This window comes from Vipera berus, assembly GCF_964194415.1.
Source record: "Vipera berus genome assembly, chromosome: 9".
In the NCBI taxonomy this organism is placed as follows: domain Eukaryota; kingdom Metazoa; phylum Chordata; class Lepidosauria; order Squamata; family Viperidae; genus Vipera; species Vipera berus.
This window is the reverse complement of record NC_138212.1, coordinates 12,744,851-12,758,370: the sequence shown is the minus strand read 5'-3', so window position 1 is coordinate 12,758,370 and position 13,520 is coordinate 12,744,851. Positions and strand designations below refer to the sequence as shown.

The 13,520-nt window shown below is 44.9% G+C and overlaps 1 protein-coding gene across 2 annotated transcripts; it reads left to right on the top strand.

Annotated features, from left to right (window-relative positions):
* Positions 1-64: 64 nt before the first annotated feature.
* On the top strand, positions 65-13,117 carry RCC1 (regulator of chromosome condensation 1). 2 transcript variants are annotated; one of them, XM_081334300.1, is made up of 11 exons: positions 65-162; positions 3,577-3,661; positions 5,525-5,594; positions 6,911-7,098; positions 8,123-8,302; positions 8,403-8,526; positions 9,336-9,458; positions 10,317-10,472; positions 11,095-11,214; positions 11,693-11,845; positions 12,843-13,117. In XM_081334300.1, exons 3-11 carry the CDS (start codon positions 5,537-5,539, stop codon positions 13,013-13,015), a joined length of 1,275 nt encoding a protein of 424 aa, XP_081190426.1. In that variant the 5' UTR covers positions 65-162; positions 3,577-3,661; positions 5,525-5,536; the 3' UTR covers positions 13,016-13,117. The 2 variants fall into 2 exon arrangements, with proteins under 2 accessions (XP_081190426.1, XP_081190427.1); XM_081334301.1 differs by lacking the exon at positions 65-162 and adding an exon at positions 753-771.
* Positions 13,118-13,520: the final 403 nt, after the last annotated feature.

Here is a 13,520-nt window from a genome sequence, read left to right as displayed (position 1 = left end):
TTTTTCCCCCCTCCCCCGGGCCAATGTGGCTTCTGCGCCCAGTGCGCATGCGCCTCCGGATCAAGCCGGGGAAAGGGGAGGGGGGAAGTGGAGCGAGAGAGAGAAAGCGAGAGAACCTTGGCCGGACTCCGAAGCGGGTTTGGCGAACAGGTAAAGAACGAGGTGAGTTGACCGGGGGAACGTGGGAATCACGGCAGGCAAGAGTTAACCCAGCCCGCGGGCGGGCGGGCGAGGGGGAGCCGGTAATATATATATATATATATATTCCCCCTTCCCTTAACCCCCCCCTCCCTCCCGCCTCCCAAGACTGCCGATCGCCCAAGTTCCCCAAAGGGCCCAGGCCCGGCCCACGTGCTTCGGGGAAGCTGCTGCCGGCGAACGTTCGGAGGATGGAACGCCGAGTAACAACTTCGCGTTCTAATCGGAGGGGGAGGGGGAGGCGGGGGGGGGGAGCCGACGCGCTCCGGGAAAGGAAAAGGGGCCGCCGCGGCTGAGTCCGGCGGCGCGTTGGAGTGGGGGGGGAACCGCTTGCTCGCCCTCCTCTCTCTCCCTTCCTTCCTTCCTCCCTTCTTTCCCGGGAAGGGAGGCCCAGGCGGGAAATTCAAAATGCGGGCGGCTTCCTTGACAGTTAAGGGTTAAGCGGAGAGGCGGGGGGGGGGTGGGGGTGATGGAAAAAAAGCAATTCCGTACGGGACTTCCGAAAGGGTTGCCTCTTTTATTCTTTCTTTGATAGTAAGGAATGAGTGTGGAAAGCCCGGCAAGGCTAATCTGGTAGGCTTTTATTTTCCTTTTATTTATTTTTATTTTTTTGGGGGGGGGGGACTCCCCTATTCCTCGGTGCGGATTTCAACTCGCAGAATTCAAGCTGGCTCGACCTTTGCCAAGTTATAGAAGCAGGGCTTTCCCAACTCGTGGCAGCTTGAAAACTTGAGAGAACTTCCAACTTCCTGAATTTCTCAAGCCAGACATGCTGGCTGGGGAATGCTGGGAGTTGAAATCGGCGAGTCTGAACATTTGCCCAGCTTGGAGACCCCCTGCTTTAGAGGCGTTGGTCTGAGGCTCCTGTGACTCCCGTGGAGCAGGGACCCCCAGATTCTTTTAGCTCATGGACCCCCCCCCCCCCGGGAAGTTTCAGATTGTTCATCAAACACCCCCGCCCCCTTTGTTATATGAGGATGGTTTAATAAATGCTATTTTAACTACTGGCACTGCTACCGCTGCTAAGAGCACCAACCTCTTGGATAGGCCCGTTGATCCTTTGGGGTCGATGTTGACCGCTTTGGGGAAGCCTGCCATAGCGGATTGGAACAATGGGCCTGTCTACATGGGAGTCTTAGGTTAAGAAACACTGATGGAGGCTGATGGGCCAATGGATCCAGGGGTTTATTCCCAGCTAAACCGCAACCTGGATCCGTAGCCTCAGAGGTAATGCTAGACTCTCTGCCTGATGGAATGTTCTCATCTCTACTTGATTGTTAGATTAATAGCTTTTCCAAGAGTGGTGGGAACTGCTTGTCCTTGAATGTTGTTTAAAGATATACAGGTAATCCTTGACTTATAACCACAGTTGAGACCAGAATACCAACTAAGTAGCAAAGTATGTGCTTTCCCTATGGACTTTTCACATAGAAGTATCTGTGTAAAAGAGAAAGCAGTGTAACCTAATGACTTTTGTGTTGGCAGTTGGGTCCAACTCTTTGTTCAATAATAATGATGATGATGATGATGATGATGATGGGACTTTGGAGGTCATCTTGTTCAACCCCCTGCTCAGGCAGGAAACCCTACACCATTTCAGACAAATGGCTGTCCAGTCTCTTATTAAAAACTTCCAGTGTTGGAGCAGTCACCGCTTCTAGAGACAGGTTGTTCGACTGGTGAATTGTTCTGACTGTCAGGAAATTTCTCCTTAGTTCTAGGTTCCTTCTCTCTTTGGTTAGTTTCCATCCGTTGCTTCTTGTTCTGTCTGCAGGCGCTTTGGAGAATAGCTTGACTGCCTCTTCTTTGTGGCAGCCCCTGAGATATTGGAACACTGTTATCATGTCACCCCTCGCCCTTCTCTTCATAAAACTAGACACCCAATTCCAGCAACCATTCTTTATATGTTTTAGCCTCCAGTTCCCTAATCATCTATAAGGTAAAGGTTTATCCTATCCAGTTGTGTCCAACTCTAGGGGGCAGTACTCTTCTCCGTTTCTTAGCTGAGGGAGCCAGCGTTGTCCAAAGTGGGGTCATGTGGCCAGCATGGCTATACACTAAAGACACGCAGAATGCTGTTATCTTCCTGCCAAAGTGTTATCTATTTATCTGCTTGCATGCTTTCAAACTGCTAGGTGGGAAGGAGCTGGGGCAAGTCACAGGGGCTCATCCTGTTATGAAGCACTCAGGTCTTGAACCTGGGCTGAGCTGAGAAGCTCAGCACCTTTAACCATTGAGCCATTGCACCCTCTCTCTCTCCCCCCCCTTTATTCTTCTATGGATCCCTTTATATAGGCTCAGCCATTTTTTCTGCTTGAGCTTAGCCTACTTAAGAGGATATGCTGGGGATAAAGTTGGGCCCTTAGATCCTTTAAGATGGGTGATGTAATCGTGATAAAGGTTGTAGAGTGGGAAGAACTTGTCCATCCAGAAGGACATTCCTTCAAATAACTAGATCAGACATCCCTTTAATAAGAAGGGTGATGGGAACTTTGCAGTCCTTCCCAACAACACAAACTGCACACCATAAAATTGTGCCCACGTTTATCAGCCAAAGATTGCAGTGTGGTGCCCCACAGGAAAAAGTTATCTTTCTATCAGGCCACGGCAAAGATGACCTGGAGAAGAGAGATTAAGAAAGTTTGGCCTCTTAGCCAAAGTTTGGTACATTTGCAGTTGACTCATTTTGTAGATAGAGAATATCTTTGTTTCGTTCCTGGCAGATGGATCTCGACAACTGTGACAGGTGGAACTCAAGTCAAGAATAAATTCTTTCTCCAGGGCCCATTACTCTCTTGATTCCAGCGTGGAACTGGAATTGATTTTTTTTACAAAGCTTATTTGTGAACTAGACATTCACAAGACTGGAGTCAGTCTTGCTCTCAGATTAGAAGTGACGCCAAGTAGATCAAGCCAAATTCTTGCTATGCCAGAATGGACGACTGTTCCTCTAAGTCAGTTAATGGTTCATAGATCCGTTCATAGATTTGGGGGTGTGAGACTAGGCCTAAGCTGCTATACCTAAAGAGGAGGTAAGCAGAGTAGACAAAAGCCAGGAAAAGCTCTCTTAGGGAAAATAGCTAAGAAGGAGCCAAGTCCTTAATGAAAGAGAGGGGGGAAAGGGGCAACTGAATCAGACAAAAGAAATTGGGCCTGAGCATATGGGAAGCCCCTCCCCAAGTCCCATCAACAGCAAGGACTTTGGGGGAGAAAACGGGTCCTGAAGCTCTGGTTGAAAGTGATTTGAGAGTGGAAATTTACCAGGGCTGTGAGTGTGCAAGGCCAAACTTGAGAGCACATGTGTAACGGCGTGAGTTGATTGTAAGCATTTCTGAATAACATTCTGATCTTGCTTTTGTTTTACTTTATGATTTTAAGAGTCCATGAGTTTTCCAAGCATAGCCAATCTCTCGAGAGGACTGAACAGGTGGCCCTAAGGCAGCGGCACACTGCGGTTGTGAGTGTAAGTGACAACTCTTTACTATATTCGAGGACTCTTTGCAGATAGTCTCAGGAGATGTAAAACAAGGGAAGCCTTTGTCTACTAAAATTGCTTCTGTCCCTGAACAATTTCAGTGTTAAGGCACTGTGGCCATGTTTCTTCCTCTTTACGCATACAGGCTGCACCATCTTCGGAACGTTGCTTGCTGCTTCTTGCTGTTGGAAAACCATTTAGTGACAAACAAATTGAGTCAATTGAGCATGCCACCTTTGCAAGCTGCACGAGTTACCTGTCTGTTTCTGGGCAGAGGTCCCCAACCTTGGCAACTTTAAGACTTGTGGACTTCAACTCTGGGAGTCCATAAATCTTAAAGTTGCCACGGTTGGAGACCCCTGATTCTGAGTACAGATCAAAGTGGTTGGTTACACCAATAAACCCTTACACAGCATAGAACCTGGTTAGCCCTCAGACTTATCTACCACTCCATAGTGCTTTACACAGCACACCCTGTGTAGTTTATAGAGTCAGCACATTTCTCCCCAAAATCTAGGTCCTCGTTTTACCGACCTCTGAAAGATGGAAGGTTGAATCAGCCTTGAGCCAGTCAGGATCAAACTCCTGGATCTGGGCAGAGTTAGCCTGCAATACTCCATTTTAACCACTTTACCACCGCAGCTCCTACAGTTATCCTCTCTCTCTTAGGATACACATGGACAGTATGAGCCAACAGGGTTGAGTTAAACTTCCAGGTCCCCTTAATTAAACTATGTGACTCTTCTTAATATGAAATGTCTTTATCTTTTCACTGTTCGGAAGCCACCCAGAGTCGCTTTATGAGAGAGACGGGCAACATAAATGTAATAAATAAATTGTAAACAGAGTCATTTGTCAGAATCCAGGGAAATGAGTACCGAGTTTAAAATTTGCAGAGTGCTACTAGAGAACAAATGTTCTGTTGGGATACAGACAGTAAACTCAATTGTACAGTATTTGTACAGCTGCTGTTAGGACGTTCTTTGTTCCATACTACTTGATAGATGTGATTTTTATTTAAGATGTTTCAATCCTAACTTTTATCTTTGTTACATGGAGGATTGTAAATAAGGTTCTCAACTAGTAATAGTCAAGAGCTAGCCCAATAAAATACAGGTGGTCCTTGACTTACAACAGTTTATTTAGTGACTGTTCAAAGTTACAACGGCGTTGAAAAATGTGACTTGCGACCGTTTTTCACACCTATAACTGTTGCAGCATCCCCAGGGTCATGTGATCAATATTCAGCTGCTTGACAACTGACTCATATTTATGACGGGCAGTGTCCCGGGGTCATGTGATCCTCTTTTGCGAACTTCTGACAAGCAAAGTCAATGGGGAAATCCAAATTCACTTAACACTTAACAACCGTGTGACAAATTTAACAACTGCAGTGTTTTAATTTAACAACTGCGGTAAGAAAAATTACAAAATAGGGCAAAACTCACTTAACAAACCTCTTGCTTAGCAACAGAAATGTTGGGCTCACTTGCGGTTGCAAGTTGAGGACTACCCATAGAATAAAATAAGTGATAAAATTAAAAAAAGGCTAAAAAGATAATAGGGACTACTGATATAGGGATGTAAGCCTGTGTTTCCACCTGTTTTCATGTTCCTCCGGTTATTGCATTTTCTAATGTAAAGATTTCTCAACTTGCTTTTTATCTATTATTCCTATGCAGTACATTATCTTGCGTCAGCGTTATTTTAAATTTTAATTATTATTTTCTCCCTTTGGGCTGGCGTGCCTGCCATCTATTGTAATGAAATTTGATCTGAAGAGAACATACTAAGTTTTATTTAATTGAACAGATCTGCTGCCCTTTTCTTTCCCTCTCTTCTGTCCCGCAGATTTAAAGAAACATGCCAAGAAAACGGGTATTAGAAAAAGATGACATTTTAAAAGTGAAACGGACAAAAGGTGAGATGCCCCATGCTGGGAATATTGTTCAGATCTAAGCATTCTCAGTGCTTAACCAACAAAAGTTTTAAGTCTTACCATACAGTTCTTGTTTACCAAACCCTTGTTACCTATGATTGATGTCAGCATATTTGTTTGGTCCAGTGTTTCTCAATGTTAGCTGCTTGAAGATGTGTGGACTTCAATTCCCAGAATTCCCCTGCCAGCAGGACTGGCGGAGGAATTCTGGGAGTTGAAGTCCACATAGCTTCCAAGTGGCCAAGTTAAGAAACACTGCAAGTTTGGAGTATAATTTTACTTGCTTCAAAGGATTCTTTTCCTCTGCATGATTGAATGTAGGTAGATTTGACCATTATTGTGGGAATTAGCAGGTCCTTTTTTCAAATTTGTTCTTAATCTCAAGGGCTATGCCAATCTCATGCTTTGCCTCCAAAATGCTTCTCAACGGGTAGCTGCCACCTTGTCCAAAATAGGTTTAGTACAATGTCCAGAAGTTTGGGATTTCAACCTCCTTCCCTCTCCTTTTAATTTCTCACTAACTTTGGGTTCAGAAAGTAAAATCTTCGGGGTAGGGACCCCATCATTTGTGTGTTCTAATTGTGTACCTCCACAACAGCTAAACCTTTGTAGGTTAGCCATAGTGCTCGTGTGCGTAGAAAGTATACAGTATATCTTGTACAGGTAGTCTTTGACTTATGACCACCCTTGAGCCCAAAATTTCCATTGCTAAGTGAGGTGGTTGTTAAATGAGTGCACCTCGTCTTATGATCTTTTTTTATGCCCCAGTTGTTAAGTGAATCATGCAGTCATTAAGCAAACCTGGCTTCCCACATTGACTTTGTTGGAAGCTGACTTTGAAGGTTATAAATCAGGGGTCTTCAAAGTTGGCCCTTTTATGACTTGTGGACTTCAACTCCCAGAATTCCTCAACAAGGCACGTGTGCCTGGCTGAGGAATTCTGGCAGTTGAAGTCCACAAGTCATAAAAGGGCCATCTTTGAAGACTCCTGTTATACACGGTGATCACATGACCCTGGGACGATGCAGCTGTCATAAACACATGCCAGTTGCCAAGTGCCCGAATTTTGATCCCATGACCACGGGGATGATGGTGCAGTGATCGCAAGTCACTTTTTTCTGCTTCAGAAAAGTCACTAAACGGAAGGCTGTAAGTCAAGGACCACCTGCATAGGGGAGGCTCCTTTTGATTTAGGAAACATCTGATTTGAATATTCTAGTCTGAAATTTTAAGCTCTCAGATTAGATTTTGAAAGGTTGCTTTCTCTTTTAATGTCCCTTCCTCCTGCTCTTATCCAGTTAGCCATTCATCACACCAAAGTGAGCCGGGATTGGTGTTGACCCTGGGGCAAGGTGACCTTGGACAGTTGGGCCTTGGACCAGATGTGCTGGCACGGAAGAGACCGGCCCTGGTGCGGCTCCCTGAGAAAATCATCCAGGCTGAGGCAGGAGGGGTTCATACAGTATGTCTCAGCGAAACAGGCAAAGTGAGTCCAGAAATACCTTGGTTTCTTATAGAAAGCTGTGCTACGTGCTTAAATTACGCTTCCCCCCACAAGACTTTCCTGAACCTAGTATTCTCTTAGAGCAGGGGTCCCCAACCCCTAGTTTATGGACTGGTACTGGGCTGCGGCATGCCAGCAACCGGTCTGCACAAACAAGCAAAGGCAGCACACAAAATCACCCCGTCTAGCCCGTGGAAAAACCTCTCTCCACGTAACTGGTCCCTGGTGCCCAAAAGATTGGGGACCTCTGTCCTAGAGGAATAAGCTGCTAAGAAAAATAATTCTAAGATTTTGGGGCCACCACCAAAAAGACTATCCTAACTCCTGTGAAACTTCCTGCAAACACATGGCTTGATCTTAGATTTTTCTGTCTCTATCTGGATGGTAAACCCATTTCAGTTGTCTCGTTTTGAAATCTGAAATAGATTTGAACTGGCTTAAAGGTGGAAGTTGATGCTTCAAATCCCCTCTGTGCAGTTCAGTTTGTTTGTGTCAGAAGCATCACCACTAAAATAAGGCATACTATAAAACACAACATTTAAAATACAAAATAAAAGATCAAACTACATACCAATTAAACAGATCTGGCCCAGAAACTAGCAGCACCCTAATTGCCTTCTCTCACGCTGTCATGAGATCCTCAAGTGTGTCCTGATCAGGACACACAGGACAGGTATACATATGTGCTGTTGTCTGCATGTCACCACAATCTTTACCAAATTGAGTTTGGTAAAGAGCAGGAACACCTGGGGAGGTGGTCCCTTGAATGGAAACCTTGGATTCCTTGCCAGATTTGAACAGTGTTGATGGGTTGTGCCTTAACACCCCCCCTCCCCCAATGGACAAATAGAAATGCTAGCAATCCCATAACTGCTGCCCACCAGTGAAATTACTTTGAGGGTCTTCTCTTCGGGTTGATAGGTTGACTCATAACTGACAGCCTGGAGACGTTCTAGTCCCGGATGTTCCTCTTAATTTTACACCATGACCCCTTCTCTTCTTCCAGATCTACACTTTTGGCTGCAATGACGAGGGGGCCTTGGGGAGGGACACTTCAGAGGAAGGGTCTGACGCTGTGCCAGGCTTGGTCGATCTGAAGGAGAAGGCGGTGCAAGTGTCAGCGGGGGACAGCCACACTGCAGCATTGACAGAAGACGGACATGTCTTCATTTGGGGTGCTTTCCGGGTATGTTGTCTATTTTGCTTGGAGACTAAAGCTGTCCTTGTTGGCTTCCTCTTTTGAGTTGCCCACCGGTGCTTTCTCTCACACATCTGCATCTTCTTAGGACGAAAACGGCGTTATTGGTTTACTAGCTCCTCAGAAAGGCGAAGAGAATTCGCAGTCTGCCAGTGGCAGCTTGTTCCCAGTAGAACTACAGTTGGATGTCCCAGTTGTTAAAATTGCCTCTGGTGAGTGACACTGGCTACATTCATACCTCTCCCCAAACTAGTTTTTTTTAAAAAAAGCAAGTAGTTTGCAAAGCAAGCGTGTCATGTTGGTCTCTTCCACATGCAGCGTGAAACTTAATGGGTGGCTTCAGCTTCAGCTAAGTCATCTCACCAGCAAATGTTGACACGGCTTAGTGAATCCATGAACCGAGTCAGTGGCTGACGTTCAGGTTAATAGTCTGGTTTACGTTCCATTGTGTAAAGTTTGTGAAAAGACAGGATTTTCCCCGTGCTTTGAATTCCGAAAAGCATAGGAAACAACTTTCTAACTCATCACTGCACCTTGACAGAAGAGGGGAAGAAAAGATAATTTTTTAAAAAATCCATTTTATGTATTAGTGAATACAAAGATAAAAATAGAACAATAGTGTTCTAAAAGTTTATGGTTAAAGGAAAACTGTATTTTAAAACTTTTCAATAAAAAAAAAATAGAACAATAGTGGTAGTAACACATTATTAAATCTAGACTATGTAAGACTATACTGTTCCAACTTCTCATTTTTAAAGTAAAATAACCTCTTCAAAAAGTGATAGAAAACTCCTGAAGTAGAGATTTCTTCCAATCCATATTCCATATTGCCGCTTGGGGTGTGTGTGAAAGCCCTAATAAGCAGGCATATACATAGAATGAAGGCTATTGCTAAGCTTGTAAGGCGCCCTGAGTCTTCGGAGAAGGGCGGGATATAAATGGAATTAAAATAAAAAAATATTTACATAGAACGTTGGGAGAATTCTTGAGCCACCCATGAAGCAGCTTATCCTCTTTTTAGGGAGCCATCACTTGGCTTTAGTGTCCAGTACTGGCAACCTTTATACCTGTGGATGCGGAGACAATGGTCAGCTGGGGCGTGTGCCCCAAATTTTTGTGGTCCGAGGAGGAAGACGGGGCTTGGGTGAGTTCAGCGTTTAACTTAATTTACTTCCTCTTATACAGTGTTTGATTCAATAGCTGTTTATTTCATTGGATGGACCAGTTTTATCTACTGAATTTGTTTTGTTTGTTGCATTATTTTTTTTTGGCCTTCTCTGTCTGTGATTTTATCTATGTCTTGTCTGTCCGTCCGTCTATAGAGAGATAGATAGATATAGATAAAGGTAAAGGTTCCCCCGCACATGCGTGCTAGTCGTTTCCGACTCTAGGGGCCGGTGCTCATCTCCGTTTCAAAGCCGAAGAGCCAGCGCTTGTCCGAGGACGTCTCCGTGGTCATGTGGCCGGCATGACTAGACGCCAAAGACGCACAGAACGCTTTTACCTTCCCACCGTAGTGGTCCCTATTTTTCTACTTGCATTTTTACATAATTTCGAACTGCTAGGTTGGCAGAAGCTGGGACGAGTAACAGGCACTCACTCTGTTACACGGCACTCGGGATTCGACCCACCAAACTGCCGACCATTTGATCGACAAGCTCAGTGTCCTAGCCCACTGAGCCACCGCGTCCCTTATAGATATAGATAGCTATAGATATACATAGAGAGATATCTATAAATAGATAGATGCTAGAGATATAGATAGATAGATAGATAGATAGATAGATAGATAGATAGATAGATAGATAGATAGATATAGATTGGTAGGTAGATAGATAGATAGATAGATAGATAGATAGATAGATAGATAGATAGATAGATAGATTTGTTAGCCGTGCAAGTGGCATCTAATCACCAGAAAGCCAGACCACCTTCCTTAATTAAATATAATGCATGAATATTGACTTGATTCTTCCTAAACATCTTACCTCTCTTCCTCCAGAGCGGCTGTTGCTCCCTCAAGTGGTCACCATAAAGCAGAGAGGCTGCAAGACCAAAGGCAACATCAGGGATGTCTTCTGTGGCTCTTACTCCACTATTGCCATCACGCAGGAGGGACATGTGGTTGGGTTTGGCCTCTCCAATTATTACCAGTTGGGTGAGTTGATGTTTATCGTAGGACTTGGGATATACACAGTGCCCTCATGGTAAGATGGGCCGGTCTCTAAAGACCTTATGATCCCAAATCAGGGGAGGCTTTCTCTAGCCTAGAGATATGCTAGCTTTGCTTCTTATTTTGAACTACTCCAATCTTCAGAGATCTTTTTATGATCCCCCAAACTGTGAGGTGAGCCTGGTTGTCATTCAGGTTGATGGGGTTCAGGAGGTGTCCAAAATACTCCTGGTGGGACAAAAGAGATCTTTGAGGACCTTAACGATCCTAAATAATTCAGGAGAAGAAGTTGGTTTTCCTTCACCTGCTGAAGGCTAGGGAAACAAATGATAGTATTGTGTATGAAATTTGTGATGAAAATTGCTTTTTTGTGGAGACCATAATGTTGAAGTGCAGGGAGGCAGGAGTTTCAGTGCTAGGCACAGAGGGGGAAAGAAGTGCTTTGTTCCTCCTCTGACCAACATCTTGGGTTAGGACTAGTTCCACATGCTTGTGGCTGATAATGTAGTTTCCAATCACTTGTCGCAAAATGGGCTTAAAATGGTAATGGGCTGTTATTACTGCATTCATTTCCGTTGATCTACCATTTGCTTTTCTATCCCCGCAGGTTCCCAAGAAATTGCCACTTATTATTCTCCTAAGATTCTGACAGCATTTAAGAATTCCACCCGATCGTGGGTTGGATTTTCTGGTGGGCAGCATCACACTGTTTGTCTGGATTCAGAAGGTGGGTCACCTGGAAGTGTAGATTCAAGGGAAGCAGTTGTTCGCCGCTCTTCCCTAGTCAGGCACCACCTAATAATAATAACCCTTAGACTTATATACCACTCCATAGTGCTTGACAGCACTCTCTGAGTGATTTACAATGTCAGCCTATTGCCCCAAGAACCTGGGTCCTCCTTTTACCAACCTCAGAAGGGTGGAAAGCTGAGTCAACCTTGAGCCCCATCAGGATCGAACTCCAAACTGTGGGCAGAGTTGATTTCTTTGGGTTGATTCCTTTCTTTGCATTAACCTCTGTTCATTTGGGGGTTGAAGGGATCTTCAAGGGATCTTGCATACAAATCCTGATGCAGCCGTTGCGGGTCATACAGTCTTTGAAGACTTTGTGTCATGGAGACTTCTGTATGCCTTTGTGGTTGGGATTATTGGGGTTCTTCTTAATAGAACATTTTCTCTTTTTATTGGTTCCCACCTTCAAACAGGCACTGTGTATAGTCTTGGACGTGCAGACTATGGTATGTTGGGCCTAGGAAAAGGCGTTGGCGAGAAGAACTCTCCCACTGCTGTGCCTGGTTTGCCCAAATCAACTTCGGTGGCCTGTGGAGAACGGGTTGGCTATTCCGTGACAGAAGATGGTGAGCCTGAGCAAATATGGAGAACTGAGCATTGGTCCTGCAGTTTACACGAAAATTTTTGTTTACTTTCATCTCACTACAATAATACTTGATTTATTTTCAAGGACTTCAATTTCATCCTGTTTTCTCTCAAAGGGGACAGTTGCTAAGTGTAAAATTGTGACCGCGGTGGGACTTATGACTTCACTTCCCACTTGACTGTCAAACGAAAGATCTCGTAACCGCAGTTGGTACAGTTTCACTTCCACCTTCTCTGTGGCAAGGTGGTTTCGAAGCATCTGAATGGTTATCACATGGCCACAGGAGGCTGTGATAGTTGTAAATGTGCCCAACTGGCAATCACATGACTAGGGAGCGCTGCAACTGTTGTAAAATTCAAGGATTGGTGCTTCAACCCCATTGTAACTTCAAATGGTTGCTAAGCGAGGACTAAGGACTATGGATATGTTGATCCAAGAAAGGGTGATTGACCCAAAGTTGCTCCATGGCTAAGGTTGGATTGAACCCAGTTCTCCGTATTCCTAGTCCAGCATCTTCCTCTATTTCTTTTTATTTTTTTAATATATATATATATGAAAGGGACGCGGTGGCTCAGTGGGTTAGGACGCTGAGCTTGTCGATCAGAAGGTCGGCAGTTTGGCAGATCGAATCCCGAGTGCCGCGTAACAGTGAGCGCCTGTTACTCGTCCCAGCTTCTGCCAACCTAGCAGTTCGAAAGCACGTAAAAATGCAAGTAGAAAAATAGGGACCACTACGATGGGAAGGTAACAGCGTTCCGTGCGCCTCTGGCGTCTAGTCATGCCAGCCACATGACCACGGAGACGTCCTTGGACAAGCGCTGGCTCTTTGGCTTTGAAACGGAGATGAGCACCGGCCCCTACAGTTGGAAACGACTAGTACGCGTGTGCGGGGGAACCTTTATCAGCTGTTGCATGTCTTAGCTAGATAGAGAATGGCTGCTCACTGTTTTTGATCTTCATGCTTTACCTCTCTGTAGGTCGTGCCTTTGCTTGGGGCATGGGATCAAACCTTCAGCTTGCCACAGGAGATGAAGAGGATGTTTGGAGCCCTGTTCAGATGTCTGGCCAGCAGCTGGAGAACCGCAGCGTTCTCTCCGTGACAGCCGGAGGGCAGCACACCGTCTTACTTGTCAAGGACCAGCAGAGCTGACAGTCTGTTCCTGCAGTCCCACCAGGAACCCTCCAGGGGGCGCTCCCTATCTGAACCTTTTGGAGCCAGATTTTGAAGACTGCCCTTCTGTGGAGAAAAGGGGGGAAAAAAACTTTTCAAAGTTTCTTTGGAAAAGAAAATTAGCTGAGATAAAAATACTCTTCTGAATGCTGGAATCTGTTGAAATCCAAAGCAGGTTATCTTTGTGGTATCCAAATCGGGAATGGAGACAAGCCTTCCCACCCTTAAAAAAGGAAAAAGAATCAGTGTCTGCAAATCTGTTTACTACCATGTTTGCTTTCGCTAGGCTATTTTCCCTGCTTTTATCGATCGTTGAATCACTTGGGAGATTTCCCCCGGTTCTGTTCACCACTCGGTGTGAGACTCCACCTCGGTTAAATTCTTAGCTAGCTATTCTTCCCTTTTAAAAATTTTTATCCCTCGCAGAGCTTGCATTCCCTGTTAGGAAGTGTGGTATCTTCAATTTAAGTGCAGCAAAATCTGC